At 39.6% G+C, this 15,401-nt stretch overlaps 1 protein-coding gene across 50 annotated transcripts in view; it reads left to right on the top strand.

Moving 5' to 3' along the window:
• LMO7 (LIM domain 7) overlaps positions 1-15,401 on the top strand; it is a 219,173-nt gene that overhangs the window by 181,480 nt on the left and 22,292 nt on the right. For 40 of the 50 annotated variants that reach the window (XM_069601802.1, XM_069601804.1, XM_069601826.1 and 37 more), the window contains 5 exons: positions 305-613; positions 10,771-10,885; positions 11,975-12,136; positions 12,915-13,102; positions 14,103-14,163. In XM_069601802.1, the coding sequence (XP_069457903.1) occupies positions 305-613; positions 10,771-10,885; positions 11,975-12,136; positions 12,915-13,102; positions 14,103-14,163 (835 nt within the window). The remainder of the gene's footprint in view (positions 1-304; positions 614-10,770; positions 10,886-11,974; positions 12,137-12,914; positions 13,103-14,102; positions 14,164-15,401) is intronic. The other 10 variants (XM_069601832.1, XM_069601830.1, XM_069601785.1 and 7 more) reach the window with 1 other exon arrangement.

Here is a 15,401-nt window from a genome sequence, read left to right on the forward strand (position 1 = left end):
GTGGAGTATTCAACTGAACTAGTTTAGATTTCTGTCTTTTGACTGGGAGTAATATAAATGAGCAAAGCATGTTTTAAAGGTCTGTTTATAATAGAAACACTTCCATAAAATCAGCTGTTCCTCCCACTTCATATGTGCATATCTGTTAGTGTCAAAGAACATGCTCTTCCAGCCTTTTAGTAATAGCTACTTTGCTGTGGGAGCTATATGTTACTTTTGTTACCTTAAAATATTAATCTAATGTATATACTTTAAAATAGAAATCTAACAGAACAGCAAGTTTACAATGATGTTTCTTATTTAGATGGATGATTCTTGGAAGTATAATGGAGACATAGAAGGCGTTAAGAGAACCCAGAGCAGTTCGATCAGCATCTCTGTGCAAAGACCTGACACAAGCCAGCTTGCGTCCGGCTCATCCAGTGAAAGAGAGGCCGAAGCGCCCAGAGAAAGTGTGATGCGGTTGCCCTCTCCTACACCCCCCTACTCATCTCTTTCCCAGGATCAGGCTGCCACTTCTAAAGACACATTGTCTTCAATATCTAGCCCTGATTTAACATCTGAGCTTGGAGAAGGGAGAAGCTCGCCACAGGCAGAGGTCCCCAGGTCACAGGTGAGTTTGGAAAGGCCTTTTAATAACCTGCTGCTAAAAACTAAAGGATTTAAATCAGAAAACCATATTTCTCACCTCTGGGCATGACAGTCTTGACTGATAATGTAGAAATTGATGTTGCATTTTCTTTTTAACAGATCTTGGAGGAGGTAGATCTCTTCCAGCTCTGTGATGGATCCAGAAGACCCTTCTGATATGGGTGTATGGAGACTTTTAGGACCAGTCTCCCTCTGGTTAGGCTGGGTTCGCTCCCTACTCCCCACTTCAGCAGCTGTTGACTTGCACTGCTGGTGCTCATCAGTCCAGGTTCAGGTGCAAGGGTTACTCAGGCGGTTTTAGATGCAGGTCTAGTAGTTAAATGGGTAATAAAAGCCACTTCTCAGGAAAGTGAACTTAACCACAAGGAGAAATTGATACGTATGAGAGGGACTGGCCTGTAAGGACATGGCACTTCTTTTTCTACCATATGAAAAGTGTGGTGGTGGTGGTTTAGTTGCTAAGTCGTGTCTGACTCTTGTAACCCCATGGACTGTAGCCTGCCAGGCTCCTTTGTCCATGGGATTCTCCAGGCAAGAATACTGGAGTGGATTGCCTCCTCCAGGGGATCTTCCTGACCCAGGGATCCAACCCAATTCTCTTAGGTCTCCTGCATTGGTAGGCAGGTTCTTTACCAGTAGCGCCACCTGGGAGGCCCTGTTGCTTGTCTAGAGAACCGAAAGAAACTTTTCTCTTTTGGAAAAAGCCTTCATTAAGCAATTTGAGAGTTGTATGAAGCCTTTAGTGTGGAGGTGCTTTTATGGCTCTGTGACTTAGTCTAGCCTAAAGGTACCTTACTAGAGTGTATATTTTCCAAGGCACAACATCAAGTATATAACGTGGCCTAAGTTATATTAATGAAATATCTTTGTGTAAAATATGACATAGTGTATTTTAGTATCATTCATTTTTATCACTACAGCAAAGCTTTACAAGTTTAGAGTAAGCTTATCTCTTCATGATTATAAAAAACTCTGTGCTTGAGAAAATTTGGAAATGTTGGAAAATATACACAATAAAAATGGTTTGGTAATCCCGTCATTTAGAGAGATTCTTTGACACTTAGGTATATCTCTTCCAGTTTTTCTATCCGTATTTATAAAAGTATCTAAAGCAATTTCTTCAGGTTGCTAAAAAATGACTGGTTGTTATGTTTTAACTTCCATTTTAAAGAACTGGGAATATGTAATTAGCATCATAAGTCTCAATGGATGAGAAGAATAGCCTCTGTTATACTTGGGGATCATAAGGTGCCAGTGGGTGAATAATAGAGAGAGCAAGGTGCCTTTTGTTTTATGGACTTGCCTGTTTGCCTTCCTCTTTTCAAATAGCAAATCCCATGAAGCAGCCTGATTATTGTCCTGTGTGCTTAGTGATGGCAGCTCCCTCAGGGTAACAGGTGACTAGCTGCATCCATGGATTAAGAAAAAAGTGTGGGTGTGTGTTCCAGGTCAGAGCAGTTCAGAGGAACCTGAGTTACCATGGCATGGTTTCAGGTTTCATCATTAGCGTGTTTATGCCTTTTAGTCACCCAACTTGAAGTGGAATGCTACCAGGCAAAATTAGGCTTGAATGAATAAGTGGAGCAATTGGAATTCTTGACCAGATGTCTATGTTATACTATCACTTACTTGCCTGTTGTAGAGATGCTTGGTGTGTCCACTTCCACATTCCGAGGAAAGTGACTTGTGTAGCATTGCCCTGCTCTTATCACTCAGAAGGCACTTGCTGACCTGGGCAAAGGGTGGGGAATGCACAGAACAGCCTAGGACCAGTATGGTATGGGTGTATGCAACATGCCTGCAAATTATCCAGTTCTAGGAGTTCAGAGTAGAGAAAAATAAAAAGTAGTGTCTGGCTGAACATTGAGATGTCTTTCTCTTTTAACTGAAGTGTAGTTAATTTGCAGTATTCTATTGGTTTCAGGTAGACACCTTGGTAGCTTTGTAAAAGAGTGTTCTTCAGGTCTTCTTTCTTTACTACACGTGTGCGGGCAGTATCCTTTCCTGTCTTTCTACAGCATCTCTCTCGATGTTGTTACCCTTTTCTATCCTTGCTTCTGCTACCCTAGTTCCGGCCCTTTCCCTCATTAATGCAAACACTTTGTAAAATAGTCACAGATCTTTATGCATCCTACACAAGGCTGGCCCCAGATTAATTTGCACGATGCCAGGCTGGACTGGCTAATTTCTCTGCTTGAAAGCCCCCAGTGGCATGCTGTGGTTCCTTCTGTGAAGTTCAGAGCACTGGAGAACACTGGGGTCCCTCATGACTGGTCCCAAATTCTCTTTGTAGCCCTGGCACAGCTCATGTTTACTGAATGCTTGTCATGTCAGTAGGCTTAGCACGGAATGATTTATTAAATCTTCACAATGAAGCTCTTATTGCTGTTTTGTAGCTGTGGAAATTGAGGCATGAAGTGGTCGTGACATTTCTCCACGTCCACACAGGGTATGGAGTGATGGAGTCAGGATTTGAACTTAGGCCATTTGACTCAAGGTTGCCTACACCACTTTGTGTTATGAGAAAGAGAGGGGAAGTAGCTGAAAGCTCTTCACATGAGACTGCTTGACTTCTCTGAAACACACCATTTACTTTCATGAACACATCACATATATTTTTGTTCTTATTGTTGCCCTATTTTAAAATGTTCATTTCAGTCATCTCCGTGTTTTGAAGTCCTTTTGTTCCTTCAAAGCCCAGAGGGTTGGTTCCTTCGTGGGTCAAGATGTCTGTTTCCTCCCCCTTGTTGGAACTGAATTTTTCACCCTTGAAAGTTTCATTCACTGAATTTTTCCCCCTTGAAAGTTTCATTCACTGAATTTTTTCTTGTCCATGTGTTTTCTTCTTCACTGGTATTCTTCCCCGGTGGCTCAGACTGCCTGCAATGCAGGATACCCTGGTTTGATCCCTGGGTTGGGAAGATTCCTTGAAGAAGAGAATGGTTACCCACTCCAGTATTCTTGGCTGGAGAATTCCATGGACAGAGAGCCTGGCAGACTACAGTCCACAGTGTCGCAAAGAGTCAGACGTGACTAAGTGACTAACACTTTCATTTTTTTCACTTTTCGGCTTTTACCCATAGTTGTCACTTAAGTGTTTACTGAGTTGAATTGCATTCAAGGCCTTGATGACTAGACTGAAGTATGAATTTGATCCAGCAGGTAATTTAGGTCCTTATAGGTTCTTTAATGTGGGACTTTTAGGATTAAGTGATATTATAGGATTGTGAGCACTGTGATGTTCTAGAAAATTATTTTAAGGAGGTGAAATCTAAGGGCAGAAATGGGCTAGTAGCCTGTCACAGAATTATGGTAAGAAGGGAATTCATAGCATAAAGAGCAAAGACTTAACAAAGGAAGAACGTAGTGACCTTTTTAAAAATCTGCTCAGGAATTTCTTTCTCATCTCCATTGCTGATCTGGAGTTGTATTTCGCTCTCTTTCCCTTTCTCCTCTACTTCTGTTAGGGGTTGCTTCCTTTTCCTTCTTCCCTGCCAATCCAGGCTGCCAGGGCAATTCTCAAGGGAACCCAGGGCAAGAGGAAGCAGTGCGGCTCCCAGAGTCCTCCGGCCTGCTCCGACTGCCTTGCATATGTGCCTTTCCCCCGCAAAAGGGTGTTGCCCGGGTTTTTGTTTTGTTTTCTGTCTTGTCCTGGCCCTCTGCTCTCAAATCTCAACCAAATCCTTGTTTCAGGACCTTTGCTCCAGATTATTAGATCAGAACCCAGAATCAGGATGATAAATACATGTGGAGGGAAGGAAGCTTTTTACACTTCTGATGCCCAAGTCTACAATAGTGCCTCTTTTAAGAGTACCCAGGTTTTAACCTTCTTACAGCTTCCTCCTGTTCATCTTACCTGCTTGTCACCTTCACTGGACCCTAATCTATCTAAAGGTGGGAAGCGAGTCTATTTTGCTCACTGTTAGTGCAGTGCCTGTACCTGTAAGTATTTGCTGAATGCTGACTGAGTTCTATCATAGTAGCTTTGGAGCCATGTGTGCGAGAGTTAAATAGGAATTTCTTTTGTTGTTCTGGAAACTGCCTAAGCAGCGTATATTACCATGTATAGCATTGTTTCCATGGGAAAAAGAAGATGATTAATAGGCATCACCTATGTGCCTTAGCACCTTTTAAATGTTTCATTTAATCCCCTCAATAATTTAGCAAAGTATGTGGTATTATCCTCACTTTTACCAGTGAAATACTTGAGATTTGAAAGTTATATAACATGCCCCAGGCTGGTTAGATTCTTAGGCCACAGTTGCAATTTCTCTGACCCTAATTTATTTTTTTGAAATGTGACATGCTTAAATTGGAAAAGAACCTTGTTTCTAGTTAAAACACCAAATGTTGACTTATTTTAACATCGCCATGTGTTTAGAATTTAGAGCCAGTGTGGACTGAAATATCTTCTGGTTCATAAACAGAAAATCATTCTTAAAATTACTTTGAAAGAAGGTAGATGTTTATTAAAACTTAGCCCAATTGAATGTAATTCTGAGATGCAGACTTTGAAATCTACACAGTAGGTTATAAGGAGCTACCAGAAAATTTTAAATAGAGTGTGATCTAATAATTGGTATTTTCTGTAACTAAAGTTCAGGCAGCTGTGGGGAAGATGGGAGGAAGGAAAGGCTGGAGGCAGGAGAGCCAATTAGAAGGTTACCCATGGCAGTTTAGAGGGAAACTATGACCTGAGTTAAGATGAGCTTAAAGGAGGATGGAAGGATGGGATATTCAAGGTAGATTTATGGCTTGTGGACTTGCTAACACTTTATTAAGTGCATGTGTGTGATGGATTGTGGGGGGCCCATTGTGTAGAGGTAGCCTGGGGAGCAGTTAGGGGGAGGAAGGAGGAAGAGGCCCAGAAAGAACCTGCTATTTCTAACTTGGGCATCTGGTTGAATAGTGATGTAATTAACCCATATGTGAAAAACAAGAGGTAGAAGAGCAAGTTTAGGGAGGAAGAGAATAAATATAATTTTGACTGTGTTGGACTTAGGTAATAGTTGATGACGACGCATGAGGTTTACTCAGGAAAACAAGTGGTCAAGAAAGTGGGAGACTGACTAGGGAGGAGGAGCAGCAACCAAAGGAAACTGGAAAGGAGAGGAGCACGCTAATGAAAGCAGGAGGGGGCCAGAGGGGTGGAGGAGAAAGGCAAGAGGGCGACATGGAAGGTTGTTTCCTGAAAGCAAGAGGAGTTGGCAGTGCCTGATGGGATGAGGGCCGAAAATGGATTTGGTAGGTAATAAGAGAGAAGCTTGGGAATGGGCTGAGTCACGTGGTAGAGCTGGCAGGATCACCTGCTTCCTTGGAGTGGGTCATGGAGAAGGGGAGAAGGTAGATATAGACTCATCTTCAGTGAAGGAGGAGCTGTGCCATGATTTGAGGGCTACTCACTATGGCTTCCCTTGTGGCTCAGCTGGTAAGGAATCTGCCTGCAATGTGGGGGACCTGGGTTGGGAAGATTCCCTGGAGAAGGGAAAGGCTACCCACTCCAATATTCTGGCTTGGAGAATTCCACGGACTGTATAGTCCATGACACGACTGAGCGACTTTCACTATGTTCTCATCCACTAAGACCCTGAAAAAAGACATGAAAGAACCGTGTAGCCAACATCAAAGATTGTTTATTTCCTTTGTCATTTATGATTTTACAGCCTAAATCTACTTTTAGTGTATTTTTATTTTATCGATTTAAGTAAGCTCTCTTTAAGTGAACATGTTTATCTGATCAGAAAAGTTTGAGAATGCCCATCTGACTTGTTAGTATATAAGGTTGACCCTGCTGTTCATTACTTTCCATCTGTGGTGATACTAGAATCCAACCCAGGGATCGAATCAAGGTCTCCCGTGTTGCAGGTGGGTTCTGTACTACCTGAGCCTCAAGGGAAGCCCAAGAATAGTGGAGTAGGTAGCCTACCCCTTCTCCAGCAGATCTTCCAACCCAGGAATCAAACCAGGGTCTCCTGCATTGCAGGCGGATTCTTTACCAACTGAGCTATCAGGGAAGCCCTGTTAATTTATTAGATTTCATAAAAATCTGCTCATAGCTATGCCAGGTAATCATATTTTTGTTTACAAATCTCAGCTTGAAGTCTGTATTTCTGGGCATTGCTGGTGGCTCCTGCCAGTGCAGGAGACATGGGTTCGACCTGGTCCCAGAGCAACCCGTGCGCTGCAGCTGTTGAGCCTGTGCTCTAGAGCTTGCAAGCTGCAACTGCTGAGCCCATGTGACAAAACTAGTGAAATCCGGGAACCCTAGAGCCCATGCTCCACAATAAGAGAAACTCAAGCAGCCCCTGCTTGCAGCAACTAGAGCAAAGCCCACACAGCAATGGAGACCCAGCACAGGCAAAAATAAAAATAGTGAATAAAAAATTCTAGAGAATGTCAGACGACTAAGAGGTTGAGAAGAATGAGGAGAAATTAAAAAGTGTATATTTCTGTTTAAATTGAGGACAGTTATTTTTATTTTAGATGCTGATATGTTGGTAATTGTACTCTATCTTTTCCAAAATAGGCAACTGTCACCAGTTGGCGTGGTTCTTTATCAGTCATCAACACTCTAGATTTCCCCCAATAATGTATATTCCTGGTTCCATCCAGTTCAAAAGGAAATTCCCACATCATCTTGCGAAACTTGGACCCTTTGTAGAATCCTCACATGGCATATTTCTCATGAGAAAAACCAGGAGGCACAAATCCTAAGTGAAATCAGAGTTGAATGGATTATGCTTGACTGTAATTATAGAGGTATGTTAGTTGCACAATCATGCCTGACTTTTTGCAACTCCATGGACTATAACCGTCCAGGCCCCTCTGTCCATGGGATTTTCCAGGCAAGAATAGAGAGTAGGTAGCCATTCGTTTCTCCTGTGGATCTTCCTGACCCAAGGATCAAAGCCGGGTCTCCCACATTGCAGGCGTATTCTTTACCATCTGAGCCACCAGGGAAAGCCACCTTACCTACAAAAAGTCTCAAGGATAATCTAATTCAAGAACCCAGGATTCCACAGACATGCCACAGTGACTGTCATAGGAGGAAGCCATGCAAGAGGGGACTATGGGGCCCTTTCCTCGAACCGCGACCACCCACTTTAATCCTTTCTGTATAGGTTTTGAGAGGAAGATGGTCTGCATGGGAAAATAGGGTTTTGGAAACAGAAAGCTTAAAAATTAATGCCATTGTGAGAGGAAAGTCTCTGTCAGACTCAGTGAAATGCCTGAGGCTACCTGGCTGTTGACAGAAATAGACCTATAATTGGTTCTCTCTCCTTTGTGTGTATCTCCAGGACCCACAGAACAGGCTGCCAGACTGTGGCCACAATGAGGCTGACTCCTCTGTTAACTGTTTCAGAGAGGTGGTCATTTGCCCTTTTATTATGTTCAAGTAGAGATTTAGCTCCAGGGTAAGAGCAGTCCTTTAGAAGACAATTCTTCTGGTCTAATAGGATTGTGAGGCTCTTCCATCTATGGCTTAAGCTCATTCTCTTTTATCCTGTTCCACCAAACAGGATACTATTCACTTATTCTTGCCCACAAAGAATTCTTTATTGTAGTTTGGAGCTATTTATTGAATCTCTGTCCTGTCTCTTATTCTTCAAGATGTAAAAAACCTGAGTTAGTATCTTGGAATTTCTAATCCATGGTTTGTCTCTGTGGCCTTATATAGCAATAGATTCTGCACTCTAATTGGCTTTAGGTCAGAATATGGAGTGGAGTGGGGTAAGAGTGGTGAAGATGACCACTTATTTTCATTGAGTCATCTCTAATTTAAGTGTGTGGTAGTTTTGGTTAAGAAGTAGAACTAACCAGTAAGTTTTTCTATTCATAGCAGAGTTTTATTATATTCCAGAGATTGGTTTCCATCAGGCTGATCATTAATGAGTATTCTTACTACCTACATCTCAGTTCCCAAATTTCAACCGCTTTATATGATGTCTGATGAAAAAAAAGTTTCTATATTATTAGCTACACTGTTTTTTTTTTTCTTAAAAAATTCTGTACCCACTCTTGAAAAGTCAGTAATTATTTCTTGAGACCTAGGACTATGCCTCGGAGAAGGCAATGACATCCCACTCCAGTACTCTTGCCTGGAAAATCCCATGGACAGAGGAGCCTGGAAAGCTGCAGTCCATGGGGTCGCTGAGGGTTGGACACGACGGAAGTAACGTAGCAGCAGCAGCAACAGCAGGACTATGCCTAATTCGTCTTTATTTCCTAAGTGTTTTAATCAGAATAGATGCATAATAAATGTATGTTGAACAAATGAGTAAGTGTATATTGTTATAGCACTTACTTCTCATGTCTATATAATACAGTAAATTCTTGATCCTTTATTCAGTGCCTCTCTTGTCTTCCTTCTAATTCATATGTAATATCACAGTTTTCCTTAGAATGTAGTCACTTGACTATTAAACTTATTTTAAAGGCACAAAAATTTGTGAATTGCCCACTGGTCCTAGGTCTGGGTTTAACTGCCAAATTAAAATTGAGAAGTTATAGGTTTTTCCTGGAAAATAAAGCAACTTTAAGAGGAATTTTTCTTTTTAAACAATTGAGTCTAAGTTCTTGATAATTGTGAATCAAAGACCTGGAAACACTGATCTGGGAAGCAAACGCTCAAATTTATGTCTGGTCTTTACCCCAAACAAAAAATATAAATTATGGAAGTTAATTAAATTTTTCACGAACAGAGTATACTGTAAAACTGAAAGCATTTCTTTTGGAAAATGGCTTGAAGTCCGTGAAACTGAGAATTTGTTGCTGTGGACTGTAGTGGAGATGGGAATAAAGGTCTACCAGCTGTCCAAGAGGCTCTTGTGCTTATGAGCTGCTGTTACTTCAAGGAGGTTGTGGCCTGGAGCTCATGCTGTCTCAGGGGCCCTCTTGGCATCTTACTAGTGGTTTCTTGGGGTTGACCTAGTTCTGCATTTTGCAGCATAAGTAGCTTTTACCACTACATCGTCATGAAGCAGTCGGGGAAGCAAAAATGTCTTGGCAGACTTAGAGATGCCTATTAGGGAACGGTACCACTCCTAGAAAAGTGATTCTGGTTGCTGAATTTGGGTCTACAAACCCTCAAAATTATTCAGCTAAATATGTTAAATGCTGGAGGTGGTTTTTTAAAGTATGGTGGAATTTTAAAAATAAGTGATTTAAATCTTTTTTGCGTTTTCAAAGATGGCATTTTGTTGCCTTGTATTTGAGATAGAATAGGTAAATTTTGAAAGAACGGCATGTTAATTTGATACATTTATATATTGTAATGTGATTGCCATTGTAGTGATAATTAACATCTCTCACATTACATAATTAGCTTTTCTCTTTATGGCTGGAAATTCTAGTCTCTTAGCAAGTTTGATTATAATAAGATATTATTTATAGTCACAATACCGTGTATTAGATCTCTAGGGCTCATTTTACTGTTCATTACAAGTTTGTACCCTTAAACACCATCTGTTCTTTCCTCTCACCCCCATCCCCTTGTAACCACCACTTTACTCCCTGTTTTATGAGTTTGGCTTTGAGATTCAACATATAAGTGATATCACATGTACTTGTCTTCCTTTGTCTGACTTACTTCACTTTAGCATAATGTCCTCAAGTTTCTTCCATATTGTTCCAGATGGCAGGATATCCTTTTCCTCATGGCTGAATAATATTCCATTGTGTGTGTGTGTATATATGTGTGTGTGTATATATGTGTGTGTGTGTGTGTAGTGTATATATGTGTGTATGTATATATATGCCATATCTTCTCAGTCAACTCCATTCCTGGGTAACAACAAATGGTCTATAACTGAGGCTTTAAGTGTATGATGAGCAAAAGCCTAAGCTTTATCATATAAATCAACTGACATATAGTATTCATGCAAAGAACAATAGCCATAGATATGAAGCTTTCCCTTATTTTAGCAGAAAATAATAAACTGAGAAATATTTATATAAATGAAAGTTTTACCAAACCCAAGGGGGAGAAGAATGGTGTTTCTGGTTTATCATGAAATAACTCCAGCGTGCCCTGCACACAGCCTCCCTTCTTTGGCAGATAGACTTTCCTCCATGTGGGTGCCAGGGACACTTGATCCCACCGTTTCATGTTTGTTTCAGGATCAGTTCAGTGATATGAGAATCAGCATAAACCAGACGCCTGGGAGCAGTCTTGACTTTGGGTTTACAGTAAAATGGGCTTTTTCCAGGATCTTCGTAGCATCAGTTGAAGCAGGTAAATCATAGATTTTGCTCTACTGTGGTGTTTTCTTGTTTGTTGTCTTTTGCTGTTCAGTGTCCCCCTCCCACGCCCTCCCCCTGCCCAGAAATGTGCTTATTTGAAAGGGGAGGAGAAAACACGCATGCAAAATGCAGCAGTAAAGTGAAGAGATATGTCTTCTTCCTGGAGACTGAAGGAGTTATGAATTACATATTGGTTGATCTTGCCTAGTTGATTTTAGTGTTGAGTCGTAATTTTGTGAGTGTTACAGAATTCATGTATCAAAATTTTAGACTTAATATTTGGAAATACTAGCAAACTACTAAATTGAAGATCCAGAAAGAACTGTCCTTGTGTTTGTGGTGGGTACATAGGTGCTATATATCATCAGTATTTTCTGAGCATCTAATGGATCTGTTGCCCATGGACCCCGGAGGATGTTTCAGGACTTTTACAAAAAGGATTGCCCCTCCTCCACCCAGGATTATTCCAAATTAGGCCCAGGAACTCTTGGCAAAATATTACAAGACCTGAAATTAAAATGAAAGCTATTGTATATACAATATGTTCCTCAATACAAAAGTTCCTCATTTGAATGTTTTAGCTATATAAAAATGCATACTCACTCTGGTTATTTCTTTGAGATTCCAAGGCTGATTTAATTAGATACTGATAGGTAGTAATTTTAAGCCATTTTAAGTGACCTTTTTTTTTCCATCCCCATTCCAGAGCGCATCTGGCTTTGGAAGCTCAGCTAAAGTACAATATATACTTTATGTTTTTAATTTAAACATAATTAAATTTTTTCTTCTTAGGTTAATAAAGCAATTTTATTGAACAGATGACTTTATCATTTCTCCTTTAAATGCTTAGAAAGATACATACCATAGAATAAAAAAAATGCCTTTGGTTGCCTTGTAATTTTGTAGCTACTCAAATATTTGATAACTTTAAGAAATTCTGTGACTCTTCTGCAACTGAAAGATATGAGAAATGCTTAGATGAGGTTAAGAAGTCATTGTTTTCCTTAATTTAAATGAGCAGTGACTAGTAAAACATGTTTTTATTTTTCATTGGTGGTTTCATTTATTTTGCTTTATTTAGGTAGCCCAGCAGAATTTTCTCAGCTACAGGTAGATGATGAAATTATTGCTATCAACAACACCAGGTTTTCATATAAGGACACAAAAGAGTGGGAGGAAACCATGGCTAAGGCCCAGGAAACTGGGAGCCTAGTTATGGATATCAGGCGCTATGGAAAGTCTGGTGAGTTGGTTATCCCACTGTGTTTGGCTTTCTAAACTGGGAGCTGGTCTTTGGCAAGTGGTTATAACAGCTTGCTTCAATAACATTTTTTTCTCTCTCCATTTCACTTTTTTGTTTTTTGGCTGAAAGATATTTGTGGTTATGTTGAAATGTCTTGAATGATATTTCTTTGGATGTTCTGTCTGAAAACTTCACTAGCAAATTTACTGAATTCTACATGATTTATTGACTGATCGATGTGCTGAACTGGCTTTGAATGCAGATAGCAACTGAAGGCTCTTGTAATTGTGTCTGCATTTGGGAGTTATATGTTGATGTTGAATATTAAGAATTACACCGTGGTTTCACTTCCTCTACAGCATCCTGACTGTAACTGGTGTAAGAAAGAACACAGTAGGTCAGTATCCCAGTTGTTGACTCTCAAGGAAGTTTCCATGTACATTTCATCACTGCGTTTCTTAATTGTTGAGGTTAGATGGGGAAGGGCATTAAGCTTTCCCAGACCTACCAACTTAGGTTATCAAAATATAATATCCAGTCCTGCTTTACAGAAAGATTCAGCAAATTTGCCAGTCTTTTCATTATTAACATGCTCTAACCCCCTGGTTTTGGAAGGCTATCTGGTGGTAAAAGGCCTTAAACTCTTCATTTCTTTCACATACTGTCTGATTTATTTGTCTTGTGTGTGTGTATGTTTTGTGTGTACATTTCAGTAACTTTGTTCTCTCCACTTCTACATTTATGTGTACTCATTTCTTGATCTTCATGTGACAATCAGATTGGGGCAAAGACCAGACTTCCCTGCCATTTACACGGCATAAAACCCTCAATCTCACCAGTATGGCTACCAAAATTATAGGTTCACCTGAAACAAAGTGGATTGATGCCACTTCCGGAATTTACAGCTCAGACAAAGCTTCAAATCTGTCAATAACAACCGATTTCTCAGAAAGCCTTCAGAGTTCTGTAAGTATTTTGAGAAGTGTTAGTATTGGGTAGACCAAAGCAACTATAGGAAGTGTGTTGGAGGTGGGGGAGGAGTTTACTTTCTTTGAACAATTTTGATGCTATTTTAAAAACATAGATAATTAATAAGGTAATTTATAGTAATGAGAGTAAAATATATCTTTGAAAATCATAAGGCATTACTCATGAATAATTATGAGTAATAGTGAGTTATATAATGAAAATAATCTAAAGATCCCACAGTGATCTTTTGTAGGTGTTTCTTACCAACCGTTCATCATTATACCCATCTCTTAGATCATTGTGAATGTGAAGAAGTTAATTATGTAGAATTATATGCTATAACTTTTCTATGCTTTCCTTAGTCTTTATTGGTAAAATAAGTATAGTAATTGTGTGCAATTTAAAAACCTCATGAAGCAGTTTTAGTTGTTGTATGGGTGAATTTGATGGGTAGAATTACATATGTAGTTAAGAGATGCATAGTTACATTAATTGATTAAAATTGATTAATTAGAATGTAAGCATTTTTCTAAGTATCAAAGTAATAATTAAATTTAAATTTTCAAATAAATGTGTGTACATTGACTCCCTAGATATAATTGTTGTCATCCCAAGATGCTTCCTTTTGTCTAATAAGGAGATTCTGCAACCTGTATAAGAAAGGTTTAAATGTTAGAGGGTTCTATATGACTGTGTTGCTTATTTACAAACATAAAGCAAATGGACAAATGGTTATTTAGCCCATCATGTTTCTTGGAAAATTAATGACTGGTCGAATTTGAAGCTATTCATGCTTGCAGTTAGTCATTAATTTTCCACAGCTCCTAAAAAACAATGAAAAAATTACATTTCTATTATATGTAAAAGGCTATAAGAAATATATTAATATCCTGAACAGTTCATCTTGTTAGCAGATATGTCTACTGATGAGAAATGGATTATTTAAGCCCAGTGTCCAACTGGAGAGAATGTTAACTGCCATTTTTATCCTTCCTAGAATACTGAATCAAAAGAAATCAATGGAATTCGTGATGAAAGCAGTACTTTTGAATCAAAAGGTAAACATTACCGTTATAACTTACATTTAAAATATAGGAAAAGTCACTACACTCAAGTCCTGCTATTATAAAAATTAATATCTGTGAGTGAAAGCAAAACTGATCCAGTGCAAGTTGAAACTCAAAGGGTAGCATACAGATCCAATTGCAGCCAGGTGGAAGGGCGTTGAGTTCCAATGTTGAATAGTCCAGGAACTGCAAACAAAGCTTTGGCAGCCTCTGCAGGAGCTCTGAGCACCTATGTGTCTAATCCAAATAAGAAAGACTGGTTTTCTGGAGGCCGTCAACCTTCTTGCTACGGTGTGCTGGCAAGAGGAGTCTTAGTTAAATATGAAATAATGCATGAGGTTTCCTTTCCCCCTTAATTGTTGTCAAGGGGTTAAGCTTGGAAGCTCCTAGAAATAGGGAAATGCCAGTGGAAATAACGATTGTTAGGAAAAAAAAATACCCATTTGTAATGAAAAAGCAGCCATACAGCATCTAGGGAAACTTTGTAGTATGGAGTTACCACTCCTTTCCTTCTCCTCTCCTGTTCAGTTATCTGCAAATAGCTGAGCCACCACATTCTGTGTGCTGTGCCTTAGGCAGACAAAGGAAATAAGAAAGATCTAGTCCATATAGGCAGGGAGAAACCCAAAGAAGTTGAAGCTTCTCTTAGCATGAAATTAGGCTGCCAGGCACAGGGCTGGGTTTTCTCAGTGGTTTGGTGATTTTGAGTCTGCATTTGTCAATTCATAATATCTGATGTCAAAGTCAAACCAAGTTTATGAATTTCCCTTCCTTTATTGATTATCTTTGTATTTAATTTATGATATCTGGAAGTGACTCCATTTGCTTTTTTCCTTTTTAAAGTTATGGCTATAAGATCTTGGAAATTAGAGCAAAATAGTTAGTCTGTTGCTCAGTTGTATCCGACTCTTTGCCACCCAGTGGACTTAGCCCACCAGGCTTTTCTGTCCATAGAATTCTCCTGGCAAGAATACTGGAGTGGGTTTCCATTCCCTTCTCCAGGAGATCTTGACCCAGGGATTGAACCCAGGTCTCCCGCTCTGCAGGCAGATTGTTTACTGTCTGAGCTACCAGAGAAGCCTAGTTAAGAAGAATGTTTTAATTATAGCTTAAAAAAAAACTGTTCTCTGGATATTTATTTTCTTGTTCTATCCATTTTTTTAGTTCCTTTTTAAAAACTTCTACGTATTATGCAACTCTTAGTTACAAGCAATTCTTCTTGTACTTGA

The sequence above is a fragment of the Ovis canadensis genome, chromosome 10, assembly GCF_042477335.2.
Source record: "Ovis canadensis isolate MfBH-ARS-UI-01 breed Bighorn chromosome 10, ARS-UI_OviCan_v2, whole genome shotgun sequence".
Classification (NCBI taxonomy): Eukaryota; Metazoa; Chordata; class Mammalia; order Artiodactyla; family Bovidae; genus Ovis; species Ovis canadensis.